This window comes from Perca flavescens, chromosome 8 (genome assembly GCF_004354835.1).
Source record: "Perca flavescens isolate YP-PL-M2 chromosome 8, PFLA_1.0, whole genome shotgun sequence".
In the NCBI taxonomy this organism is placed as follows: Eukaryota; Metazoa; Chordata; class Actinopteri; order Perciformes; family Percidae; genus Perca; species Perca flavescens.
In genome coordinates, this window is record NC_041338.1 from 17,306,054 (window position 1) to 17,330,752 (window position 24,699).

Sequence of the window (24,699 nt, forward strand, 5' to 3'; positions counted from 1 at the left end):
AGAGGTGAGTTATTTAATATTTCAGAATTAAAGATTCATGAATATGGGCATTGGCATGAATACAGTACAAAATTATTACATCTCAGTAATCTAATCTCACCAACCAGTTTAGTTACCTTACAGTTTGCAGACAGTTGTGGTTGTTAGGTCTATGTTAATTGTTAATATGTTAAATTAAGTGTTGAATTACTGTTGTGATAATTGTTGTGTATTTTATGTTTTACTTTTATGGACTTTATGTGTATGTTTACTATAATTATTATTACTTTCTATAGGGATTTGAGGGTGGTCTTTTGCTGGTTATTCAATGTTTTGTCCAGCCCTGAAGCACAATGTAACATTCTTTGACAACTAGTCTAAACTTATGTGTGAATCCAGCTTCCTTGTTACTGTACCATCTAATTTTCACAAAACCATTGGTCTTTGATTTGTAATTACTATCATTTGCTGTCCAATGCTGATTTCACAGTTTCACATTTGCTTCCAGTAAAAACCTCAAAGGCAACATGCTGCCTTCAACCTTTATTGGGACCTTTAGCTTCGTTTAGCTTGCTGCATAGCTGTGCACCTACACGCACAGTGAGGGCACAGGAATAGTTGTGTAATATGTATTCAAAGAAATTGTAAAAAAGGGAAGCAATGAAGAAGACCTGGACAGAAGAGAGGGCAAAGAAGAGATCTATGTGATATACGTGTGTGTCTGTAACTGTGAGTGTGTATGCATGCTTCTGTGCCTCCTGCCCAGCCTGGTCAGCTTTACTTTGGCAGCTGCCCTGAAGGCCAAATATCCTCAAGGACTAATGTCCCCTCTGCCATCCAAAACAAGCAGCCTGTGATTCACAGATGTCCACTAACCCTGAATTTTCTAAGTATAGCTACTATCACCACTATATGCCACCGTGACACAACATACAGGGCTCCACCCCCTCAAACACACACACACACACACAAACACACACACACACACAGAAGATAAGGTATTATCTTATCTCACAATTAATATTGAACCAAAACCATGCATTACAAATACACAGCCAGGTGTTCAAATAAACAGGGTTCGACAATTCGAGAGAAAAGACTAACAGTAGTTTTGTGTGCAGGAATTTTAATTTTCTCTTTACATCTTTATGAGGCTGATTACTGCTAGTCTCTTTGGTAATGAAGCTACAGAAAAAAAGAATATGGAGGGAGGAGAGGAAGATAGAGAAAGGGAGAGAAAGAGAGTTAGAGATAATGATAGAGAGTATTTTGCTCTTCTTGGGTAAAAAATAAATGAATAACTGTGATAGTAGGTCTTCAAAGAGCACTGGCCAAAAGTTTACAGAACACAGTGTCCACTCTGTCCTCTGTTTGCCCTTGGGACTCACGAGGTGGTACATATGTGTGTTTTTGTGAGTGTGTGTGTGTCTGTCCATTTCTGTATGTGCAACCTTTGTATAAACTGTGCATGACTACACACAGTAGCTACGTTTATATTCACAGTGTGCTGACAAGTGATAGATGATGCAAGCTCTTTGTAGTGTTTCCAAACAGCAGCCATAGTGTTCTCTAAATGTTGTAAGCCCTGGATTTATTACATCACTTAGCAGCCTTAATAGCCTAATAAGCCACAAAAAAAGCCAATTTACCAGCAAGTATTATAAAGTACAGTCTGTATGGGGCCAAATAATTCTGCATAACCAGTGGCATCCCAATAGCTTAAAATCAGTGGCTCCTGACCATTCCCATGCTAATAATGTACAATATGTACACATGTTACAAACTGTTAAGAGCTTTGGATTGATGCAATACAAGTTGGCAGAAGCTGTGTTATGGTGAAAGGGATTAGTCTTTTAGAGCTTTGTAGTATTTTTGTGGCTGTGGTGTAAGATGGCGGGTAGAATCCTCCCAGCCAAGATCTTCTGTCTCCATCATGAGGATACAGGAGGATACTGCAGTGCAGCTATAATAGCTTTAGACTCTTTTGTTCATTCTCTTCATCAAGCTCTACCTCTGTCAAGGAAGCATCACTAAATAATACCATCAATATGTACCTCATTATGTGGGCTGCAATGATTTTCACATCATTATCCATTTAATCTATTTAATAATTGTTTATGTTAGAGAAAAGGTTCCCAGAGCCCAGTGTGACATGCTAACATGCTAACATGCTAACAATACTTGTCCCTCCCCCTCCCCAACAAAGAACAATTTAGAAGGAAATAAAGAGAAAACAAATCCTCACATTTGAAAAGCTGAAACGAGTTTGGCTTTTTTGCTTGCTCAAAACTGTACATTTTCTGCCAATCAACTAATTGGCTAATCAATTAACTGTTTCATAACTATCATAATGCATAATGCGTGTTTATAAAGGCCCTACACATTCATGGTCCAATCACACAGGTTTTTTTAATTAGTCGGCCTGATTAGTATGGAGCTAGAACAGTCTCAATAAAGATAAATGCACACACAACATTCACATATGCACACACAGGATTCATATATGCACACACATGATTCATAAATACACACACAGGATACACAAATGCGCACAAAATTTACAAATTCACACACAACATTTTAAAAGCACAGAAGATTCACAAATGCACACAACATTCATAAATGCACACACAATTCAGAAATGCAAACAAAATTTACAAATGCACACAAGATTTAGAAATGCACAGGACAAGATTCAGAAATGTATTTCTGATGCACACACAAATATATCTTGATTTACAGCTGTGAAGAATTTGTGTGTGAATTTTGAGACTCCCCTGACGTGGCTCAACTCACAAATGCATTTTTTTAAACAGGGAATGATCTGCAACCAATCAGATATCTCCCTTGTTTTAGCCAATCACAAGAACGCACCCCACATGACATACGTCACGATTTGGGAGGTGCCTATGCCTGAGCCTATGGCCTGAGCCCGTCCACCTTTTTGGCATACCTACACTATCGGTAACCAGGGGCAACTATAGACTGTATAGGGGGCAACAGTGTGAATGCTGCATTTCAAAACACTAGAAGAAATGGATGTGGAACTGTGAACTGGGCTGTTTAATTTGTTTTGTTGAGATGGAGAAAGTGAATCAGCGTCAGTCTGCTTGCAGGAGGAGAATATTCTGTCGGCAACTTTGGCCGCAATGTGCGAAGGTAGGTAATGTTACCGACACTGATAGACTATCGTTTTCTTTTATTTATCCCATGTCAATGAATTATAAACTTTTTAAACATTCAAGTTTGTACTTTGTAGTTGTCATAACACCTACCGGTAAGGAGAATTGCATTAATTAATGTAAATTACATTAAGCTTACAGTAGCTAACAGTTTACATTAGCTAGCTTGTAGTTTACTGCATGTATGTAACATTAGCTCATTGCCCAGTAGTTTCTAGCTTTCAAACAAAAGCAGTGCAAAATATGATCAGCAACTACAACAAGGTAAACGCTACCAGCTAATGCAGGTTGCCACAGGCAGTATGATATGCAGTAAACTGCAAGTGAGAAAGGTTAAATAGTACTGTAAACGCACAAACTACAATGCTACAACCAACATAACCAACATGTTAAGTGTGTTAAATGGTCAACAGTTGCCAGTTAAGACCATGATGAATAAACTACACCACTACACAGTTACATGAAGTACCTTAATGTTACAGTATGCTTAAATATACTTGTGATACAATTCTAATCTTACCAGGATAACTACTGGACTAACCTAAAGCTTTCTCCTTCTGTCTGCAGTCTGGAAGCAACCCCATCATCGGCAGCTGAGTCTGATCGTTGCTTCATGTTAAATATACTTGTGTACAGTATATAGTCATGTTTGAATAAATGTTATAATAAAGATACACGTTTCGTTAATGTCATTTAAAAGCTGGTATACCTAACTAGTTATTAAAACAGGTAGCATCTGAGTATAATTATTCAGCTAGAAGTTTCCTGTCTCCAGGTCACAATTTGATGGAAAGATAGACATTGAAAAACCTTTTACTATATATATATATATATATATATATATATATATATATATATATATATATATATACGCCCAAAAACTTAAAGACAAGGACAAATCAGTTAATTTGATGCATTTATTTTTTGAATGGCAATCTCTAATATAGAAAATCTATTCAACATCTTTTGCTTTCCCTCTCCTCCTCATCTCTCCTTTCTGGTGATGCTAGCGCTGCCTCCGTTTGTTCCTTAGTCCCTGTTAAAAGACAGCAGCAAACACAAGACAAATGTTTACCGTTATGAATGCTCTTCACATGGGAAACTACTACTACATTTTAGCTTTCATTTAACGTTGCTAGTGAAGTAAACAAGGTGCAGCTTTACCTCCCATCCTGCAGCTACAACTGATAAACACACATTTCTAAATCACTGCTAACATTACCCATATACAGTAACGGCTTATAAAAAGAGATGAAAATGCCACCGGACATTAAACTTTACAAACACAAATGGCACAAAAGACAGCAACCCAGCTAACAGCATTATGTTAAATGATTAGTATGGGTGTGTTCACTTATGCTTAGCTATCACTGTAGTTAGCTAGCAGGATAGGCAACGTTAGCTAGGTGCACTTTGTGGCTTTAAGAGCCGACAACATAAACACATTTTAAGAGAACTTACCCAAATTAATATGCAGAGAACACACTCTCATCTCAGGAAGTAAAGTCCTTTCTTCTAATTGCAGCCACCCGATAAATCCGACGTCTCAGCAACCAACATAAACAATGAACATGAGCAGTTCAAAATGGAGGGAGGAAGGGGCGGGGCGCTGTGCCCTGACGACACCTAATCATTCTCAATTGGCTTATAAGTAAACAATCCCCCACGTGGGGTGCGTTCTTGTGATTGGCTAAAACAAGGGAGATATCTGATTGGTTGCAGATCATTCCCTGTTTAAAAAAATGCATTTGTGAGTTGAGCCACGTCAGGGGAGTCTCAAAATTCACACTCAAATACTTCACAGCTCACAGACCGCAAGCAGTTTGTAAATCAAGATATATTTGTGTGTGCATCAGAAATACATTTCTGAATCTTGTCCTGTGCATTTCTGAATCTTGTGTGCATTTGTAAATTTTGTTTGCATTTCTGAATTGTGTGTGCATTTATGAATTTTGTGTGCATTTATGAATTTTGTATGCATTTGTGAATATTCTGTGCTTTTAAAATTTTCTGTGTGAATTTGTACATTTTGTGCGCATTTGTGTATCCTGTGTGTGTATTTATGAATCATGTGTGTGCATGTATGAATCCTGTGTGTGCATATGTGAATGTTGTGTGTGCGTTTATCTTTATTGAGACTGTTCTAGCTCCATAGATTAGACCTCATGACATCTGTCTGATCCTCCCATTTATTTAGTTGCACCTGTTAAAGTACCGCTGTGTGGGTGTACAGGACCTTTAATATAATAACAGTAATTACTAAATCTGTTACCATTATTTCTGTAGAACTATTGCCAATAAGAACAGCTGATGCAACCATAATGTACAATCCATGTGAGTGGAATATTACAATGTTTCTGGATTCAGCCTTTTTGTGGAGTTGTGAAAGTTTTGTTATATCAGCACAATAACTCACCATCCAGAAGAGGGTTCCTGTAGCAAACTCTGCATATTGCTCTATAGTGGACAGGACACTGAAGATTAGACACACCAGGACCATGACAAAGCTGTAGGAAGAGAAAAAAACATTTTTTCCAGTCAGTTGTCAAAACATATCACTTGCTATTTCAGTAATTTAAAAAATAAAGTAGGAAACATTTTTTACTATATATATTTATTGTTTTATGAATCTGACCTTCATTCAAGTATCTAATAACCTTCAATTTACCCTTACTACATAAAAAAAGGCTCAATCAAACAATTACTTTATTTGTCCCCCCCCCCCTCATGGAAAAGAACTTTCAGTCGGCACCAAGGTGCTTCTGGAAAACTGTCCGCCACTTAAGTAGGGTGAAACGGGGAACCATTCATCCATGAGGAACTAGGAGTAGAGCCGCTGCTCCTTTGCGTCGGAAGGAGCCAGCTGAGGTGTTTCGGGCACGTCCAGCTGGGAGGAGACCTCGGGGAAGACCCAGGACTATGTGGAGAGATTATATCTCCAAACTGGCTTGGGAAGGCCTCGGGATCCCCCAGTGAGAGCTGGAAGATGGGGCTCGGGAAAGGGAACTTTGGGGTCCCCTGCTGGAGCTGCTGCCCCCGTGACCTGACCCCGGATAAGTGGTTGATGGATGGATGGATGGTCTTTTCCTCATAGAGTTTAGTTGAGAGATGGAAGAGGGCATGAAAGAGTATTCATATGTTCATATGAGTATCGATAACATTCTGTTGGTTTTGGCTAATGAGACTCTAAAAAGGGGGGTTGCGAGATGTTACACAGAATGGAGTCTGCAGCAGAACAGACTGACTTTTCTGTTGATTACCAGCGATTTTGCCGCGGACAACAACCACCCTATTGAGTACATTTTTCTGTTCGACATTGAGCGATGCATACAAATATAAATGTATACAACAAAATAAAAGAAACAAGCTGTTTACTAGCCACAAAAACGTTGAGTGACTTTGTCTCTGCTTTTCTTTTTGTCATCAATCTGCTTGTATTAACAGCTGACAGGATGTTTCCACGTCTCCTAGCAACAGTGAAAAATTTCGACGAGACTGTCCATCTGTCGGTGTATATACATAGTCTACAAATATAGCCTTGTGAGTTGAACATCCACTACTAGCACACCTTAATGAAAGTAGAGGAAGCAAAGGTGGATAGAGGGAAAGACGGGACTAAAATGAGAGTGAAGGCAAGAAGGAAAGAAGTGGGAGAGGAAGAGAGAAGTTTTTATTATCAATTCAACTGCTGATTACTTCTCAATTAATGGATTGATTTTCTTTTAAATAAAATGTCAGAAAAAAAGTGCCCCTTATATTTTCCCAGAGGCCAAGTTGACATATTAAATTAGCTTGTTTCATCTGAGCAGTCCAAAGATATTAAATGTACTATCATAAATATAAAGAAAAGAAGCTCAATAATATACTGGATTTTTATTTTTTTTAAATACACCATAATGATGATTACTAAAAACACCATAATTAAACTGCCTTATATAAGTTTATTTTATATGTGGTGCCTCAAAATAATTTTTGTACTGCATGTCCTTTGAACATTGGATTCCTTAAGATTTATTTCTGATCAAAGATCTTAGTTTTTCTTGTTTAAACATTACTTGCATTTTCTTTTGACACTTACAAGACACTTAAGTCTAATAAACTTTAAATTAAGTTAAATCTTTTAATGAGTAGCAATAATTTTCACTTGAGACTTTTTCCTACTTAGTTTAGTATTTTCTTCTTAAACCACTGCACTGTTCAGTTATTTATTCTAAATGTTTAAAGAGGCTCATGAGGGGCTTTGCTTGGTCTCGCCTGACTCTACATGGATTAAGAGTGTGTTGTGTGCATTTTCACCATTCCATTAATAATCCTTAGAACACATCTTTTAAGTGCTTTTACATGCTGATATTATGTGAGTGTTTGCATGCCCCTTCATGATCGAGCTCATTTTGAAAACACAGCAATGGGTGCATTACGAATGATGCTGTGTACTGCAAGCTGGATTACATGCCATTTGCTGGAAGGGTTATGTAAGTGTCTGTTGTTTATCATTATTCATGTAACATACAAAATAATGCATATACTCCCACACAAAAGAAATACTTGCAAATGCTGCACTGAGGCCACCATACGGTTTTATTAATATTATTATTGTTATTATTATTATTACAAGAAAAGCTTATCAGACATCCATGTGAGCCACACCTGTATACTGTACACCCATATGATCCAGTTCAATTAAAGAAAGAGGAAGAAGTTGTGTTCTAATTTACTAGCTCATTCCTGGTCTCTCAGGTTGTATAATGAGCATTTAGACAATGTGGAGTGATGGAGGCTAAGACTCCTGAAGGAGGATTCCCCTTACTCACAGACATTGATACATTGGGCAGATGGGACAGTGAGGATTACCGCTACACACACACACACACACACACACACACACACACACACACACACACACACACACACACACACACACCCCCCCCCCTGGTCCAGCATCCAACACTAAAATCCACCAGTCACATCTTGGGATGGTGGAGTAGCATATTGGGAGGCCAGTGAGATTTCCTAGCCTTTGGTGTAGTGTCTTCGACATATGGGACTGAAAAAGGGCTGCACAATACTTTTTTTTTTTTTTTTTAAATCGCCATTACGATATCAACTGCCACAATAAACATATTACAAAAGGCTGCGATATATTGTGAAAGACATTTGTGTTAGTTGAAAGAAAATATCAATAGAAAATTACAATTATAAAATGTAACTGTCATTCTTTTTTAGTAGTGCCTTTTATTTTCAATTCAATGTTCAATTTGTTCAATAATAGAATGTTAGGAATAATTTCCTTTCATTTGTTTTAAATTCAACAAGCAATTTGTTGTATTTTAGCAGAATACTGGAAGCAGCAGAAAGGCAGAAGTGAGTACTTTAATATCTGTTTATTTATAGCAAGCAAGATCGTTATTGCAATATACAACAACCTTATCCCATATTTTCCTCATATCGTGCAGCCCTAGACTGAAATATTTGAGGTGTGCATGACAACTAAAAACTAGACAGAGCAAATCCATCCCTCTGTAGAGTATACATTTACGCTAAAAGCTAATTATTGAACACCCAGGACACCATGTAAAGTTAAATAGGAAGCGGATAGGTCACACAAATGCGGAATGAGCCAGTTGTATTAAAGCAATCATAAACACAAGGCTGTGAATGCATACTTATTGCTCAATTTAAAATTCAGATATCAAGAAATAGGGTACTGCAAAGAACACAAAGGACAAGCTCTCTCCATTTATTACTTTGCTGATCCTCATGCCATTATCACTTGCTGCTGCAACTGCCTCACCATCCTGACCTCCCCCATCTTATTTGTTAAAACTTCTTTGGAATTGTTTACATGACAACATTAATGTTCACGTCTGCTTACAGAAATCTCTGAATTTTGTGGATTTTGGGAGCTTGTTCAACAGGCAGAGCCTTTTCAACTAAATCACAAGTAATACCATTTGTAGTGGTAAATTCCTCATGTATCTCTTATGTTGAACACTGTTGAATACTGCTGGCTCCTTAAACACCTTGTGTATGGAAATAAAACTACATTTTCCATTAAATCTCCAGATCTGCCAAAAATACTGAATAAAAAACAATATAGATACTCTTAGCAGGTACGATGTGTGTAGACCACACATACAGGTCAATCTCATTTGAAAATCTAACCTTCACCACTGTCACGTTTTTTGCTATAATAATATTGCTCAATGTACAACCACTGACCTCATGTGTGCAGTAACTGGCTGATGGCAATAACAATTTGTGTTATACTATGTTGTTGCCAGGCAGTGGCATTAACAGTATTTTGGAAGGAAAGAGACAAGACCGTGCAGGTTAAGATGAGGGCAGGTAAACCCATTTCCCGGGTTGAAATGAGATCATCATATTAGTATAACCATAAATATGATGTCATGGGCATGTAGGCAATTGACAAGGTCATGTAATCTGTGTGTTTTCCTTCAGCGCATGGGACTATGGCATTTGTTCTGTTTTGGAGGGACAGCAGTGCAATGCAACATCCATGGGACTCCACATACTGCCAGCAGTGGGATAAAATTCTTGAGCTTCTTTGGTTCAATTTCAGTGACATTTCTCAGGTGTATCAAACCTCTGTTGTAAATGTTGCTGTTGGTTGAAAAAAAGCTGTTCAAAACCCATACAACCCTTTATGCCACAACAAATCCACACAGTAAAGGACAGTTGTAATGTAGATTAGACTGTAGACGGTAGTAATCACTGATGTAAATGGGACATGAATATTGTGTTTTTTTAGGTACAGTGAGTAGTATTTTAGTTATAGTGTTTACTAATAACACACTAGTCTGAAGCATTATGCACTGCTCTAATTATGTACTTTGTAAAAGCATAAACATGCAAACAAAATCTCTGGTAATTGAAGTTGTCATGGTTTCAAGTTTCCCACAGATTTTTCTTGACATATAAAAAGTTCCCAAGATTTAACAAAACAATTCAAAACACACCCAACCCTATGACTGCAATGTTTGAAGGCTGTGCATTTAGCAAAGACTGTATTAAATATGGATGTAGTCTCTGTGACGTCACCCATAGGTTTCTGAAGAGCCAAAATGAAGCTCATAGTGGGCAGCCATCGCCATCTTGGCAGTGCTGGCATCAGCTAATCCAAAAATGGGCAAAGAGACGGGGCATGGATGGGGCTGAAGTGGGCTGAATGAAGCGTACAGTCTATACTCGCCACCTGTGATGGAAACCCACCTGTCAGTCAAAGCAGAATTATGCAGAATTGTTTTGTACCAGGCTGTAAACATGTTTTATCTCTGCTGCAAAGTTGTAAATTTATATGGGGACGGACTCCCTTTTGGGAACGGTCTCAAGTGGCCACTCGATTAACTGCAGTTTTTGGCACTTGCGTATTGGCTTCATTTTTCAGCACCGGATGGTTGCCGCTAGGCATTTAGTCAGGCTGTGAGTAGATAGTAGCTAGATGGAGCAATTTACTAATGTCATATTCTAACGCTTTCTGCACTGACACCATGGGTAGCTGTTTGCTGTTCACAAGACTGGTACACTCGCAAACATTCATCAACCTTATTTAGCCAGACTAAAACCCCTGGGATCTGATTAAAACAAAACAGCTGGGGCTTTAGCGAGTATTACGGACTGCAGATCTGTCCAGTTTCACTAAAATAAGAACAGTGTTGAGCCACACCAAACCCTCTTCTCAATCAACTGTGACACTAAGGCAACATAAGCTTGAGAAACATGAACTAAATACAGAAATCAGGGACAATGGTCCTCATTTATCATTCTTGCGTAGAAACGGGCGTATATGTTGGCGTAAGATTATGCTTACACTCCTCTCACCGCCTGATTTATGAAGCTGTGCGTACCTTTGAAATCCAGGTGTACGCAATACCTGCCCTTGATAAATGCCGCGGCTGAAAACGATCGTCATTAGAATAACACGCCCCAATATATTCTGGGTTTTGAGGCCTCGCCCCTACAATTCACGACATGGTGAGACGTAATCCGGCTGAGAAGCGGCACTTTTCAGAGGTGGAGATTGAAACCCTGATATCTCCGGTTCATTTGCATTAAAGTGTGTACTATTTGGCAGCCTGAAAACTGTTATTAAAGGCTGTAGAAAGAATGCGGAATGGAAGGAGATCACTGATGTGGTCAACAGTGTTGCCGTGGTAAATCGGACTCCAGCTTAAGTTTAGCCTATTTAATTTATACATCGACAAATTTTTCTATAGTCCTAATAGTAATATACAGGCTTCTATTGCAATCTCTTAGGCCTACATATGTAGGTGTACTTATATTTAAATAAACACACGGTAGCGGAGTTTATGCAGTGTCTTTTATTTTACTCGTGATTTTTTTCATGAGTCGAACAAGGCAACAGCTGAGGCAGAGCGCGTGTCCTCCGCCGCCCCGTGCTGGACCCTGTCTCCTGACAGCAGAGGGGATGGAAAAACAAGCCAAAATAACTCGGTCAATGAAATAAATCATTCACTTGAAAGAGAAACAAAAACCTGAAGAATAAATAAATATGTTGTGCACTGTCATGTTTCCTGTATTGAATATCATTGCCAAACATAACACTATAGGCTACCTTTTAAAAGCGAGGAATAATATCCTGTCTCCTTGGTATAGCCCCAGTTGGGGCTGTGCTGGACACTGCTCTCTGGGCAATGGGTCATCTGGCTCCATAGCTGCATTTATGGCACCGTGTTTTCCTGCGTTGTTGTACAGAACCCCCCCAGGCTAAAACAATGTTGCATACCGGCGCATAGAGGTCTTCTTTTAGTTTGTCAGTGCGTTTTGTGGTGTAAGGAATTATTTTTCTGCGCATTTCTGCACTAACTCAAAACGTGCGTACATGTACACCACCTCCTGAGCTGGCGTAGGATTTGAGCGTGCCGTACGCCAACGTCCATATTGATAAATCTCAAAGTCACCGTGGTTTTGGGTGTATGCCAGGTGTACGCTGGAAATTTGGTGTACGCACTTTTGATAAATGAGGGCCAAGGTGATCTGAAAAAAGTGTGGATGACAAGAATGGGACATGTTTAAACTTAGGTGCATGCGCATTAATATATAGAGTATGCAAAAACACACACAGTTAGCCAACTAACAGTAGCACTAGCATCCTAATTGTACACTTTTAGCTTCCGGGCCAACATTGGCTGTTGTGTTTAAGTCAACCTGATCTCACAGAATTCCGTGAAATGAACACGGCCCCTTAACTCAAAATCTGTGGCAGTTTCACGGAATCGCCAAAAATTCCGTGATGGGCCCACGGAAGAATTCCGTGAAATTAACACGGACCAACACGATGGGCGGGACAACAACGAGTTGTGTTTAGGAAAAGAAGAACGGGACGGCTGTATACACTAGACAGGTTGGGTTTAGGAAAAGAAGAACGGGACGGTTAGGGTTAGGAATCGTGACACGCGGGACACGATCCCCTGTCTCCAGGGTGAAAGTCCTGTTGTTTGACCCATCCACCACCCCAACCAACCTCCCTACGCAGATTTTCGGGCTTTCATACTACTCGATAGCGTTGGCGCTCTTAATGCTATGTCATCTTCTCATTGACTTTACTTTGGCATTGTTTTCCGTGGCGGTCACACGGAATTTTCACACATTCCGTGCCACCACCACGTAATGTGCTTTTAACAGTAAAAGTGCTTTATCGCCACCAACTGGACTGAAGTGTGAACGAGAGATAAATGCAGAAAATTATTATAAAATAAAAAATATTAAAAAAATCCCCTTTACTAAATCAATTTCTCTTAGAAACTTTTGCCGGCTGTTTCCCCCAAAAGCTCTGACAGTGAAAAGGTGTGGTGGTCTGCCTTACGAAGTGTCGGAAAAAGGTGCTCTCTCTGGGTGTTGGATTCCTTGCCATGAATTAGAATGTGTTCAACATTTTCTGGCTGGTGACAGTATGCGTATTTCCATTAGAATGTTTGAATTTTATGTAATATAGATATATAATAATTAAGACCTGTATGGCCAATTCTGAGACGAGCAATGATATTTTCTTCCCTACGTTTAAAGCCCACCATCCTCCCATCACCAAAACGTCTTTGTATATTGTAAAGATGCCTTCCTGTTTCACTAATGTTCCAATACTCCTGCCATGTTGTTTGTGCATATGTCCAGATGAATGATTTAACTTCTGCTTTGCTCACTGGGACCTGTAGGTCTACATATGTAATCTTAAAGTGATGGTTCGGAGTAATTTCACCCTAGGGTCCTTTGCAACATGACCTCGAGCCAAACACCCCCCCCCCCCCTAGAAGCTTTTTTCACCTGGGTCGAACATTGGGAGAGTTAGCGTAGAGTAGCGTTATAAGCTGAATAGCTTAGCGCAGGGGGTAATGGATCCAGGTTTGTATTTCGTAAGTTACCCCACTAATAATGCTCGAAATGATACCAGACTTCTACACTAGTACAAATAGGTTATGTACTCATAAAATGATGGATTGGAAAGTTTGTAAGTACACCAGAAGTGTATGTAAATAACACTTGCCTGTTGGCTTCTGCTCTCTGCTGTTGCTGCTGCTACCGGTAGGTAGTTAGACTACTGCTTAGGGACGTCTATAAATTACAACACCGAAAAGAGATACAACAAAAATATTTATTAATTTAACTTTTTTTTTAAGAAAGTGCTGTAGTATAACTAACAGGAGACAAGTTATAATTGAGGTAAGTTTGGAGACATTACCTTATGTAATCATTAAATTAATAAATATTTTTGTTGTATCTCTTTTCGGTGTAGTAATTTGTAGACGGCCCTAAGCACTCAGTAGCAACAGCAGCAGCAGCAGAGACGAGAAGCCAACAGGCAAGTGTAGGGCTGGGTACCGAACGTCGATACTTTTATGGTATCAAAACAAAACCCCTCCTCTCTGCACGTTGACACAGAGCGGAGCTCTGACCGAGACACACACACACACACACACACACACACGCACACGCACACGGAGAGGTGCAGACGGAGTAAACTGTCTGCAGTTTTGTTGAAGTCACAGAGAGTGACGGTTGGTTTCAAGTGTGGTTACAGTTTTTCAAAACAGCATTTGCTGCGATATGATATTAATGGCGAGCCGAAAGCAGTCGCGGTGCTGTTGTCATTACACTTCCTCTTAGACAAGCAGCCACAACGGTGGTTTCTCTGCCCTGATGACTGACTGACAGGCTGAGCTTGTAAGGCAAGGCACTTTTATTAATGTTACTCTGAGTGAGCAGTTTTACCAGAATTTTTTAATTTTGATAACTGTTTTGATTCACAATTAAGATGGAAAATAAAAACTTTGTGTGTAATGTATTTTTGTTGATGTTGAAATGGATTTTAAAACATATGGTATCGAAAAAAGTATCGTTAGGAACCGGCATCGAAACTGAGGTATCAAAATTGGCACCTAGGCAAGTGTTATTTACATAAACTTCTGGTGTACTTACAAACTTTCCAATACATCATTTTATGAGTACATAACCTATTTGTACTAGTGTAGAAGTTTGGTATCATGTCGGGCATTATTAGTGGGGTAACTTACAAGATACAAACCTGGATCCATTAGCCCCTGCGCTAAGCTATTCAGCTGATAACACTAACTCTCCCAATGTTCGACCCAGGTGAAAAAAGTTTCTGGGGGGTTGTTTGGCTCGAGGTCATGGTGCAAAGGACCCTAGGGTGAAATTACTCCAAACCATCACTTTAAGTGCTTGTTTGGCCAGAATATCCACCTGCTCATTTCCCTCCACACCAGCATGGACAGGAACCCAAATGAAACTTGTAAAGATACCCTTAATTTGAATTATGTACAATATAATAAATATTTCATCAATGATATCTGTTCTAAATGATGATCTGCTTGTTCTAATGCTAGAAAGTGCTGAAAAACTGTCAGATGCAATAACAGTTTTGGGTAAACCTTCTCCTCTATCCACTGCAATGCCAGTAACACTGCCATCAACTATGTAGTGTATACTGATAAATGGTCTGATAACCTTTTCTTTATTGATGATCACTCACCGGGATATACACTGCTGCACCTGCACACTTTGTCGGGATCTTTAGAGCCATCTGTAAAAATGAAAATTCTTTTTAACATAATTCTGGACTATGCGCCATACTGGAAGAATTTCTGATTTCTTCAGTTCCTGATGTATGTTGAGATTTACACTTGGCAAGGGGATTAACCATGGAGGAATGGAGGAGATTGAAACAGTAGGACTATATTGTAGTCGACCTAATCCAATGCTTGCTGCTTTAGCATCACCAATCCATCCAAAACTAATGAAATATGACTCATTGTGTTCCCAGCAGTCTGTTAAAATGCCCTTTGCAGGATGTGAATCACAATGCCCCTGGAGATTAACCCAGTGCTAGCATTAACTTGACCAGTCTTATTCTCAAAGCCATCTCTCCCATTTCCACCTGTATCGCTGAAACTGGAGATGTTTTAAAAGACCCACTACAGATCCTCAAGGCCTGAGCTTGTAAAAGTGGTTACACACCAGACGGCCGACCCTCGGCAGAAAAGCCAGTGGAAATGATCAGTCGCGTCTTCGAGGTCCAAAAAACTGCCTCGGAACACACTGAGGCAACACCGACTTGAGAAACGTAATACGTCTTCATAGCAGCAGGCTGCGCTAATCTGTATTGTTGCCCAAGAAATGAAAACCGGCAGCTGATTGGACAAACACGTCACATGGGTTTGTTTTCTCCGGAAATTCAAAGCCAGACTGTCATGGCAGAATACGATCTCATATTGTACTAAAATAGTTCACTGAAACATGTTTCTGAAAACATTTTAAGCGAGAAATAGGCCATGCAGTTGCTGAATCTGTCTTCATTTCAGCTCAACAAAGGTCAGTTTAAAAGATTTTCGTCAGATTTTGAAAGACTCTAGTCACCTCATTCCGCTCGCCATTTCCGGGTGAGTCCAAACTGCCCTGCCGCCAACCGAACATGTCAGGTCGGCCAAAATGAACACCATCAGCCCCCCAGACTGACGACGGCATGGGACACACCGAACAGATTCAAGTCACTGATCTCGCCAGACTGTCCAACGGCCGATAATCGACCCCATGTGTCCCGGGCTTAAGACATCCAGTGCCTTGAGATGAGATTCTGCTGCTAACATGAAAGCTATACAACCATAATCTAAACCAGGTCTCATGAGTGCCCAATATATGTTTGGAGAAATTATCTATTTGCTCCCCACTTCTGTCCTGCCAAACAACAGAGTACATTAATAACCTTTTTACATTTATTCTGAATCTTTCCTATATGCATATTCCAAGTGATCTTTTCATCAAACCATACACCCAGAAATCTAATTGCTTTTACTTGTTCAAGATCATACAGGTTTAACGTCATGGGTGCAATTTTATGTCATCTTGAAGATGACAGATCACCTGAGTTTTTGCCAGTTTTTGAATCCCCATCTATATCCTAAACTAAACTAAATGTTTGAGCTATAAGCTCAGCCTTCTCTAAATTGTTGACAGCCATTTTGCCCCCACTAATCAACACTAGCATTTCATAATTCCCACCCATTCTCCTAATCATTCCCCAGACACTGTACTTTTTTTACAATACTATTGCAGTACTGCCTCCAAAATGTGTTGTTGAGTCCTAATTGTTCTCCTTATTATAGCCAGGGCCCTTTAATATTGAACCAAAGTTTTTGAGTTGCTTAAATGCTTTATTTCTGCTTTTTATGGCTTTACTACATTCACTATTCCACCAGGGTACATTCTTGTTCCGTCTAGCTCCTGCCTCCTGCACTTTCTGGAATGTTTCCTTTAGCTGATTATTACCTTAACTTATATCAAATTTGTTTACATCCACCTGATTCTCCTCTTGGAAGTATTTTAAAACGGTTTGTACTTACGTCTTGGAAAGCTTCCCAATTAGCATTTCCTAATTTCCACCTATAAATATTCTTTACCTTTTCAAAAAGAATCTTAGTACCAACTTCAGTCCTCACAGGATAGTGATTGCTACCAACTGCTGTATGCCTTACCACATTCCACGTACATATACCTGCTACTGCATTGGATACAAAAGTCAGATCAAGTGCTGTTTCAGTATTTTGCGTGCTATTATAGCGTGTACTTTCCCCAGTATTGATACAGACTACATTGTGCTCATCTACAAATTCTTCAATAACTGCACCATTTGCATCTGTTCTATTACTACCCCACAGTGAGTTATGAGAATTAAAGTCCCCGCACCATACTACCCTATCTTGCCAACATCCTCTAAAATATCCTGACTTAATTGTCCACATGGATTATAATAAGTGATTATACCTATTGGGCCTCTTTCTGCCCATATCTCGATCCCAGTTGCTTCATGACCTGTGCTCACATACACAACACTGTAACTCATTCCAGTCTGTATGAATGTTCCAACTCCTCCCCCTCTTCCAGTTTCCCTACATTTTCTTACTGCAGTGTATCCCTTTATAACAAAATCCAACTGTGGTTTCAGCCATGTCTCTTGTATACAAAGCACGTTAGGTTTCTCTTCCAAATTATCTATATACTTCTTGAACTCTTCACCATTCGCTTAAGCTTCTTGCATTCCACTGAAATACAATTAACACTATTAGGAAGATCCAGCCCATGCCTGAGAAACTTGGACATCATCATTAAGAATATCTTTAACCATTTCCCAGTGAAGCCCTGTCACATCAAGGTACTTTTCAGCTGATTTGACAGTTATTTTGATCCTTTCATTTCTGCTATTTGTCTGTGCTGAACAGTTGATTATCTCTGCCATAAACAGAACAAAATCATTTTTACTCACAATCAAAGTTTCCTCTTTCAACTTATCACAACTTTACATTTTCCTGCATCTTTCTTATTTTCATTTTGCCTTGTGACCTGCTTGTCTCCTGATACCCTTTTCGCTGCCTTAGCATAGCTAATTCCCTGGGTAACCCTTACTCGCTGTGCCTCTTCTGCTTTCTTACAAACCTCGCATCAACGGTACGCTGAACTATGTTCCCCTCCACAATTGCAGCAATTTAGCTTTGCCCCCTCTTCACATTTGCCATATTCATGATCTCCACCACATCTGCCACAGCTCTGCTTTCCCTTGCACCTTGCCGCGACATGTCCAAATCTCAGACACTTAAAACATCTTAGGGGTGGGGAGACATACGGCCTCACATCATAGCACATATATCCTATGAACACCTTATCTGGAAGGCTTTCTTCATCAAAGATGATCAGAACCTGATTGAGTCTCTCAGATTCACCTGTGCATGGTACATAGGACTATGTATGGGGTTGTCCCCAAATATTTAATCAATTATTTTAACAGAGTAAGAGATGTTCACAGCCACTCCACCAGGGGAAGCTCTACTGATTTTGTACCTCCTTGATTTAAGAGTAATTTAGGTAAGGAGTCCTTTTTGTATGTAGCAACAAGCCTGTGGAACAGGTTGCCAGGAAATCTAAAGATGGTCAGAAGTTTAGGAGGTTTTACGCAGGCACTGAAAAAATGGCTCATATGCCAATCGTAGTATGAGGATTTATTACTGTATTGTTTTATGGATCTATTTAATATATGTATGGTTTGTGATGATTGATGCTTGATCTGCTGCCACTTGCTGCCCCCCCCAAGGGACCACAATGTAAATAAGCCTCAGGGCTTTATTGTGTTATCCTGACTTTGTTTTGTTTTTAATGTATGGTGCATAGTTGTATCGTATTTTATAATGAAATGGCCAAATAAAATCAATCAATCAATCAATCAATCAATCAATCAATCATCAGAACCGATAGACATCTGTTTTAATCCCATTCCGGTTTACTTTCAGACGTCTGACCTCACTTATTTTTGCATTTGTTATATTACCTTTGATACCATCATCTGATAATCTTACCGGAATTCCTGTCCCAACTCCCCAGACTAACGTTCTGCTTTTAATAGAACACTGCGCTTTCTGGTCATCTACTTTACTCATCCGGATTGCTTTCCCTTGTTGTTCTCCATCCTTAGATATGATTAACATTGCACCATTTCTCAATATCTTGGCACTCCTTACCTCCCCGATTTACTTAGCGATGGTTTTAATTAACCTTATTGGATTCCATGCGCCGAACGAAGCTCCCTCTTGCTAAAGTTTGACTAACACCTTAAACTCATCAATACTTCTTTCTGCTACATTTGTTCTACGCACGCAATCATTATCACTATCATCCAATTTAGCATCTCTACTCTTTTTGCGTTTATTATTTCTAAATACATCCCATTCTCCAGTTTCTCTCGTCCAGTCACAGTCCAGTCAGGGTGCAACCTCTGGTGTTTCAGACGTCACAGTTACACTTCCACTGCCACTACCTGTAGCATCTGCCATGTTTTTAACAGCCTGTTTAAAGCTCTGCCTTCAAATAGAAAACCAAAGCCCCACCCACTTCCAAGCTAGCCTCTGTTATCTGGCACTGATGAATTTTCACATAGAGTATTTAAGTAGTAGTAAGTATTTTTTTAAATAAATCAGAAATCATATCTCTTCTTCTCAACAAATTTGTATATCTCAGCAAGTTTGTATAAAATGTTTACTAAAAATGACTTTTACATTTAAAATTTTGTTTTAAAATAAGATGATAGTGCTATGCCTATGCAGCTGGATTTTAATATTCAACTATTTGGATATTCGTTCGTTGGTTAAGTAGGACTTGCCTAGAAGTTACGTGGGATCCATAAAGACGCATCGCTGCCACATGAAAGTTTTAAAACACTATGAGGGTAAAAAGAAAGCGCAAGCACTAAATTGCCCAGGAGTTTGTGTAACAGCTGACTGTTTCCTGCAACAACAAAGCACAGTTGCTCCGTCTCTTTTCTTTCTCTCTTTCTCCGTTAAATAAAGCTGACTTGAAGTGCGGTTGGAAATGTCAATATCTATAAACGATCTGACGGAAAATAGTTATTGTGAAATATAAAGTCTACGCTGTGCTACATTGGGGGGTTAAACAGCACAACAGGCGTCACACAAATTAGCCATTTAAATGGCACTCCCACCACCACACAACCTTGCGGCGATCAATTTTGTTGGTCTGAACGTGTCCTGATCAGTCCCCTACCATGGCTGCCACCACCAAAGCTTAGAATATTCACTGTTGATTATTACCAATTATTAAGAACCAAAAAATGGTATTCGGGAGAGCCTTAGCTGCAATACTGCTAAGTTTGCACCAGCATAGCACTGCTTTTTCTGCTTATATAATATTTTAGCCTAACCTGTGGTTCAGCATCCACCCGTAGGCACTGAGTCATGACATGGCATGAAAGAGATCTGACTTTGAAACAAGCACAAACTTCAAGCCAATAGCATGCAAATTGCCCTGGCCATCACTGCTAGTGAGCATGGTCAGAGACAGAACAGCCCTTCACAACCCGCTTTACTGACCATGACCTCTGTGCCACCCTATTTAAAAAAGATCCTGGAATCGCCACTGGGCACAGGCCAAAAGAAATTTATATTCACTGATTTAAAACAAGTGCATTTAATTTTTAGCCAAAATAGTATTCACAATTTATACTTTTTGGCAGGCTGATAACTGAGGAGTATGTGCAGGTTTGGATGCCATTAGAGCTGACACAAACGCTTGGATTGTCAAGACAATGGAATGAGCAAACCAGCAAATGAGCATTACTTTGTGCATGCTGTTTATCTTATATGTAATATAATTCTACTTTAAACTGGATCAGGTCAGCATATTAACAGAAATTAATCATATTTTTTAATTTAGCAGGAGCAGAGCAGCTTTGTGGGCCCCTTACCTTGTGAATTACAGCAGAATGTAAGTGACTGGTCGTTTACACCTTTCATGCATGAGGTGAAATAAAAAAATAGAATTTCACTGGTATCCTTTTAGTTGCTAGCTAGCCTTTAAGAAGTATACACTCGGTGTCACTTTTTTAATTGTTGAACATGTTGAAAAAATTGTTGAGCCAAAACTTTCAAATGAAGAAGAAAATAGAATTACTCAATAATTCCCTGCATACATAACTTGCTTCTGAGAAATGGATGTGACTTTCATTCAGTCAGTAATCTCTTGTAAGCAGATATCCCACAAGAGGTTTCCTTTGTGACCTTTCCACATGGATGGAGGGGATTCAATGTAGCCATTTTAATAATCTGTCCAGATGTAAAAATACACAACAAAATCAAGTAATCGAGACAACATCTGGCCAGCAGCATTTTCACGAGGATAAACAGGTGCAATTCTTCCTCCTCGGCAAACTGGCTGTGGTAAAGCAATGTTAAAGTAGAAATGACTCTGACATTTTGATTCCAACCACTACCAAATGAAAACATTAAGCGTTGTTTTAAATATTGATTAAGTTGATATATCTTTTTTCTACTGCTTTGGCTACATTTTTTTTGTGTCCCAATTAAATGTATGTGTTTACTTCTGCCTCATAACATGTTGTAAGAAACCAAAATGTATGGTTGTAATCTGCTTGCAGTCTGAGTGAGAAGGGCATTTACGAATCATGAGGACATGCATGTTCATTCCCTTTGGTTATGTAAAAGACTCAGAGGGAGTGGCCCAAACATGAAGGGGATCATTTCCCCAGGTTGTCTGTGTGCTGGTTAGTCTGCATGCCGCCATTGCATAAGACTCTTTTCGGACACTGTTCTAATATGCTGTCCCGAGTCCCAAGGGATTTCTACCCATTCGGACCAACTCTGACGTGTGACATGTGCATGTATGTTTGTTTGTGTTTCTGTCGGTTTGACAAATGTGACATTTAATATACATTATGTATTATATATTCATTTTGTTTGAAAGTGTTTATATTATTAATTCATTGTTTTACAACACCAAGAGAAGAGAGAATGCTCACTAACAATCTCTAAATAAAGTCTGTAACTGTAACTACTTAACCTAGCCTACTTGTCATTGAGCCAAAGCAATAACAGATTGTTGTAGCAAGCAACTAGGGCTGAAACGATTCCTCGAGTAACTCGAATAATTCGGTTACTAAAAATCCTTGATGCAAAATGATTTGCCTCAAAGCTTCGTTTAATCAATGTTACCAACGTTGCATTGCTCATGGTGTTTCCGCATAGATGATTATTACTGTTGCACACCGGTGCTAACGCTGCTGGCGACACATGCCATCAAGACTGACAGCACAGATTACAAAAATGAAGAAAGAGTGTAAATAGTGAGGGGCTAAGTGAAGAGACAGGCTGGAGAAAATGACAGAAAGTGTCCAAAGTTTGGAATCAGTTCAAACGTAATTAAAACGAAAACTCTGTACATTGAGTGCGTCTACTGCAAAATCAAACTAGCTTACCATAATAATAGCACAACGTCAATGCTTCAGCATCTCAACAGAAAACATTGAGTCCAACATAATCCTCCATTCCACGAAGCGGACCCGACAATCATAAATCACAGAGTGGTACGGACGATGACACTACAGCAAACACAACAACTACCAAAAACAAAGACAAGAAAATACATAGTGGTGACCACAATTTGATCTAAAGAGCCGACTTGTTGACTATCCCTTTCGGAAAAACAGCAGATTGTTGCGCACCATTTTCTCTCACTCTCTCTCTTCACGGAGAAACAGCTGATCAACGATCTACTAGCATAAGTTTAACAGAGCTGTGTGACATTTTAATCAAATCTATGAATGAAAATAGGTTGAGTATAAGTTATATATACTTATATGTTTGTTTATGTATGTTTAATGTATGCCTTAGTTTGAGGTTGTTATTGCATTTCATCAAATGCTTTCTTTAAAGTCAATGTAATATGGCACATAAATGTACTTAATGTTTAGTTTTTTGAGAGATGATATTGTAAGCAATGTAGGCAATAAAAACGTTTCTTTTTCCAAAAATTAAACCAAACTATTATATATTATTGCTCTTCAATAAAACAAAAGTATTTCTTATCCAATTACACAAATAATCGTTGGAATAATCGGTAGAATACTCAATTACTAAAATAATCGATAGCTGCAGCCCTACAAGCGACGTAATAATAACAATGTAAAATTAAACAGCGTATTTCATGAAACCCACGGACGTTTATAATACCGTAATTGTCTCCATCTGTTGAAAGCCCGACAGAGATTGACTCAGGTTTTTGCCCGTCGTCTTTCACTTTCCCTTTAAGCTTTTGGTTGTTCTTTGTTTAATTTATTTTTCCTGTGATGGCCCTACCCCAGTATCAGCCATAACTACAACAAATAACTTCTAAAATAAAATAAAAATACAATTAGGCCTATATAAAGAAATCTTCAGCTACCTTTTACCTGGCTGGATACTCACTAATGCAGGCTTTTCCGTTATTATGCCAAATTCTGTGACCCTTCATGTGTGACTGTAGAGCCGGTATACTGTCTCCATCTTTCAAATACATCTCCAATATTTACCCGGTGTTTGTTACATCTCAGTTATGCAACTGAAACATGCTGAGATTTTTAGGTTGGGTAGTTCTATCTTCGTTGATCCTGTTTGTTTGTTTGCTGCTTTCATGACTGTACTAACAGTACAGCTGTAGCGCACTGGGTTTACGTTTTACAGGTATATCTGGCAACCCTGCCTGGCTGTCAAACTGGGCAGTTGATAACAACACACAGGCCAAAACACAAACAGACGTTCTGTCACGGAACGGAAATTTCAAAGGAGAAAATACTGGCTTTAGCATTGTTGTCAGAAAAGATAGCATTTCAACTTAGCATGTTTCCTTAATATCTGATGACATATTGTGGTAATTTTTGGATTAAATACAATAAATATATTACATATTGCACCTTTAAATAAAATAAGTTTATCAAATAAAGAGTATTGCACGAAGTAATAAAACCCAATTCTCTAAAATTATTGGGATCCATACAAGCTTTCAGAAACAAAACAGATTGGTCAAATCCATCAGCTGTTACAAAAAAAGACTACTGAAAGGATGTATGTAACTTAAAACACACATATTTAATGCACGTTTATAATGTGAAAGAATTAATTTGTGTCAAATATCTCTCCATATCTCTGTGTGTGATCCCATTACGCTATTTGTTGATTGGACAGATGTTCTGAAACAGCCAGATGGAGTGTTGATGAGTAAATTTTCAGATATATGAGCCAATATGTTTGTGTATTTCCCTACATTGCATTAATTGTGTGTGTGTGTGTGTGTGTTTGTGTTTCGGTAGATGCACGCGTGTCTGCATGTGCTGTGTTTGTGTGTGCTGATAACGGGCAGTTGTGAAAATGTTTGTGATGCTGGCTTTAACATGATAAAGCCAGTGATAAATTTAGCAGCCACCTGTGCATGTGCGTGTGCCATCCTGATGTAGAGCAGGCCTATTTGAGCAGACCTATTATCGCTATCATGAGTGCTGCATACAGCCTTCTATGTGTCCCTTCTCCCCTGTCAATCTCTAAAGAGGCCAGGAGAATACATCGTTATCAGTGATAGCCAACGACAATTAAGAGTTACTTAAAAGAGTGTGAGCGGGGATCATTCAGTAGGGTTTAATATTAAATGAAGCACAGGC

At 39.1% G+C, this 24,699-nt stretch overlaps 1 protein-coding gene across 2 annotated transcripts in view; it reads right to left on the reverse strand.

Moving 5' to 3' along the window:
* The window catches only part of kcnq1.2 (potassium voltage-gated channel, KQT-like subfamily, member 1.2), a 120,498-nt gene that overhangs the window by 89,799 nt on the left and 6,000 nt on the right, over positions 1 to 24,699 (reverse strand). For both annotated transcript variants that reach the window (XM_028585564.1, XM_028585565.1), the window contains exon 3: positions 5,578 to 5,668. In XM_028585564.1, coding sequence (XP_028441365.1) covers positions 5,578 to 5,668 — 91 coding nt within the window. The remainder of the gene's footprint in view (positions 1 to 5,577; positions 5,669 to 24,699) is intronic.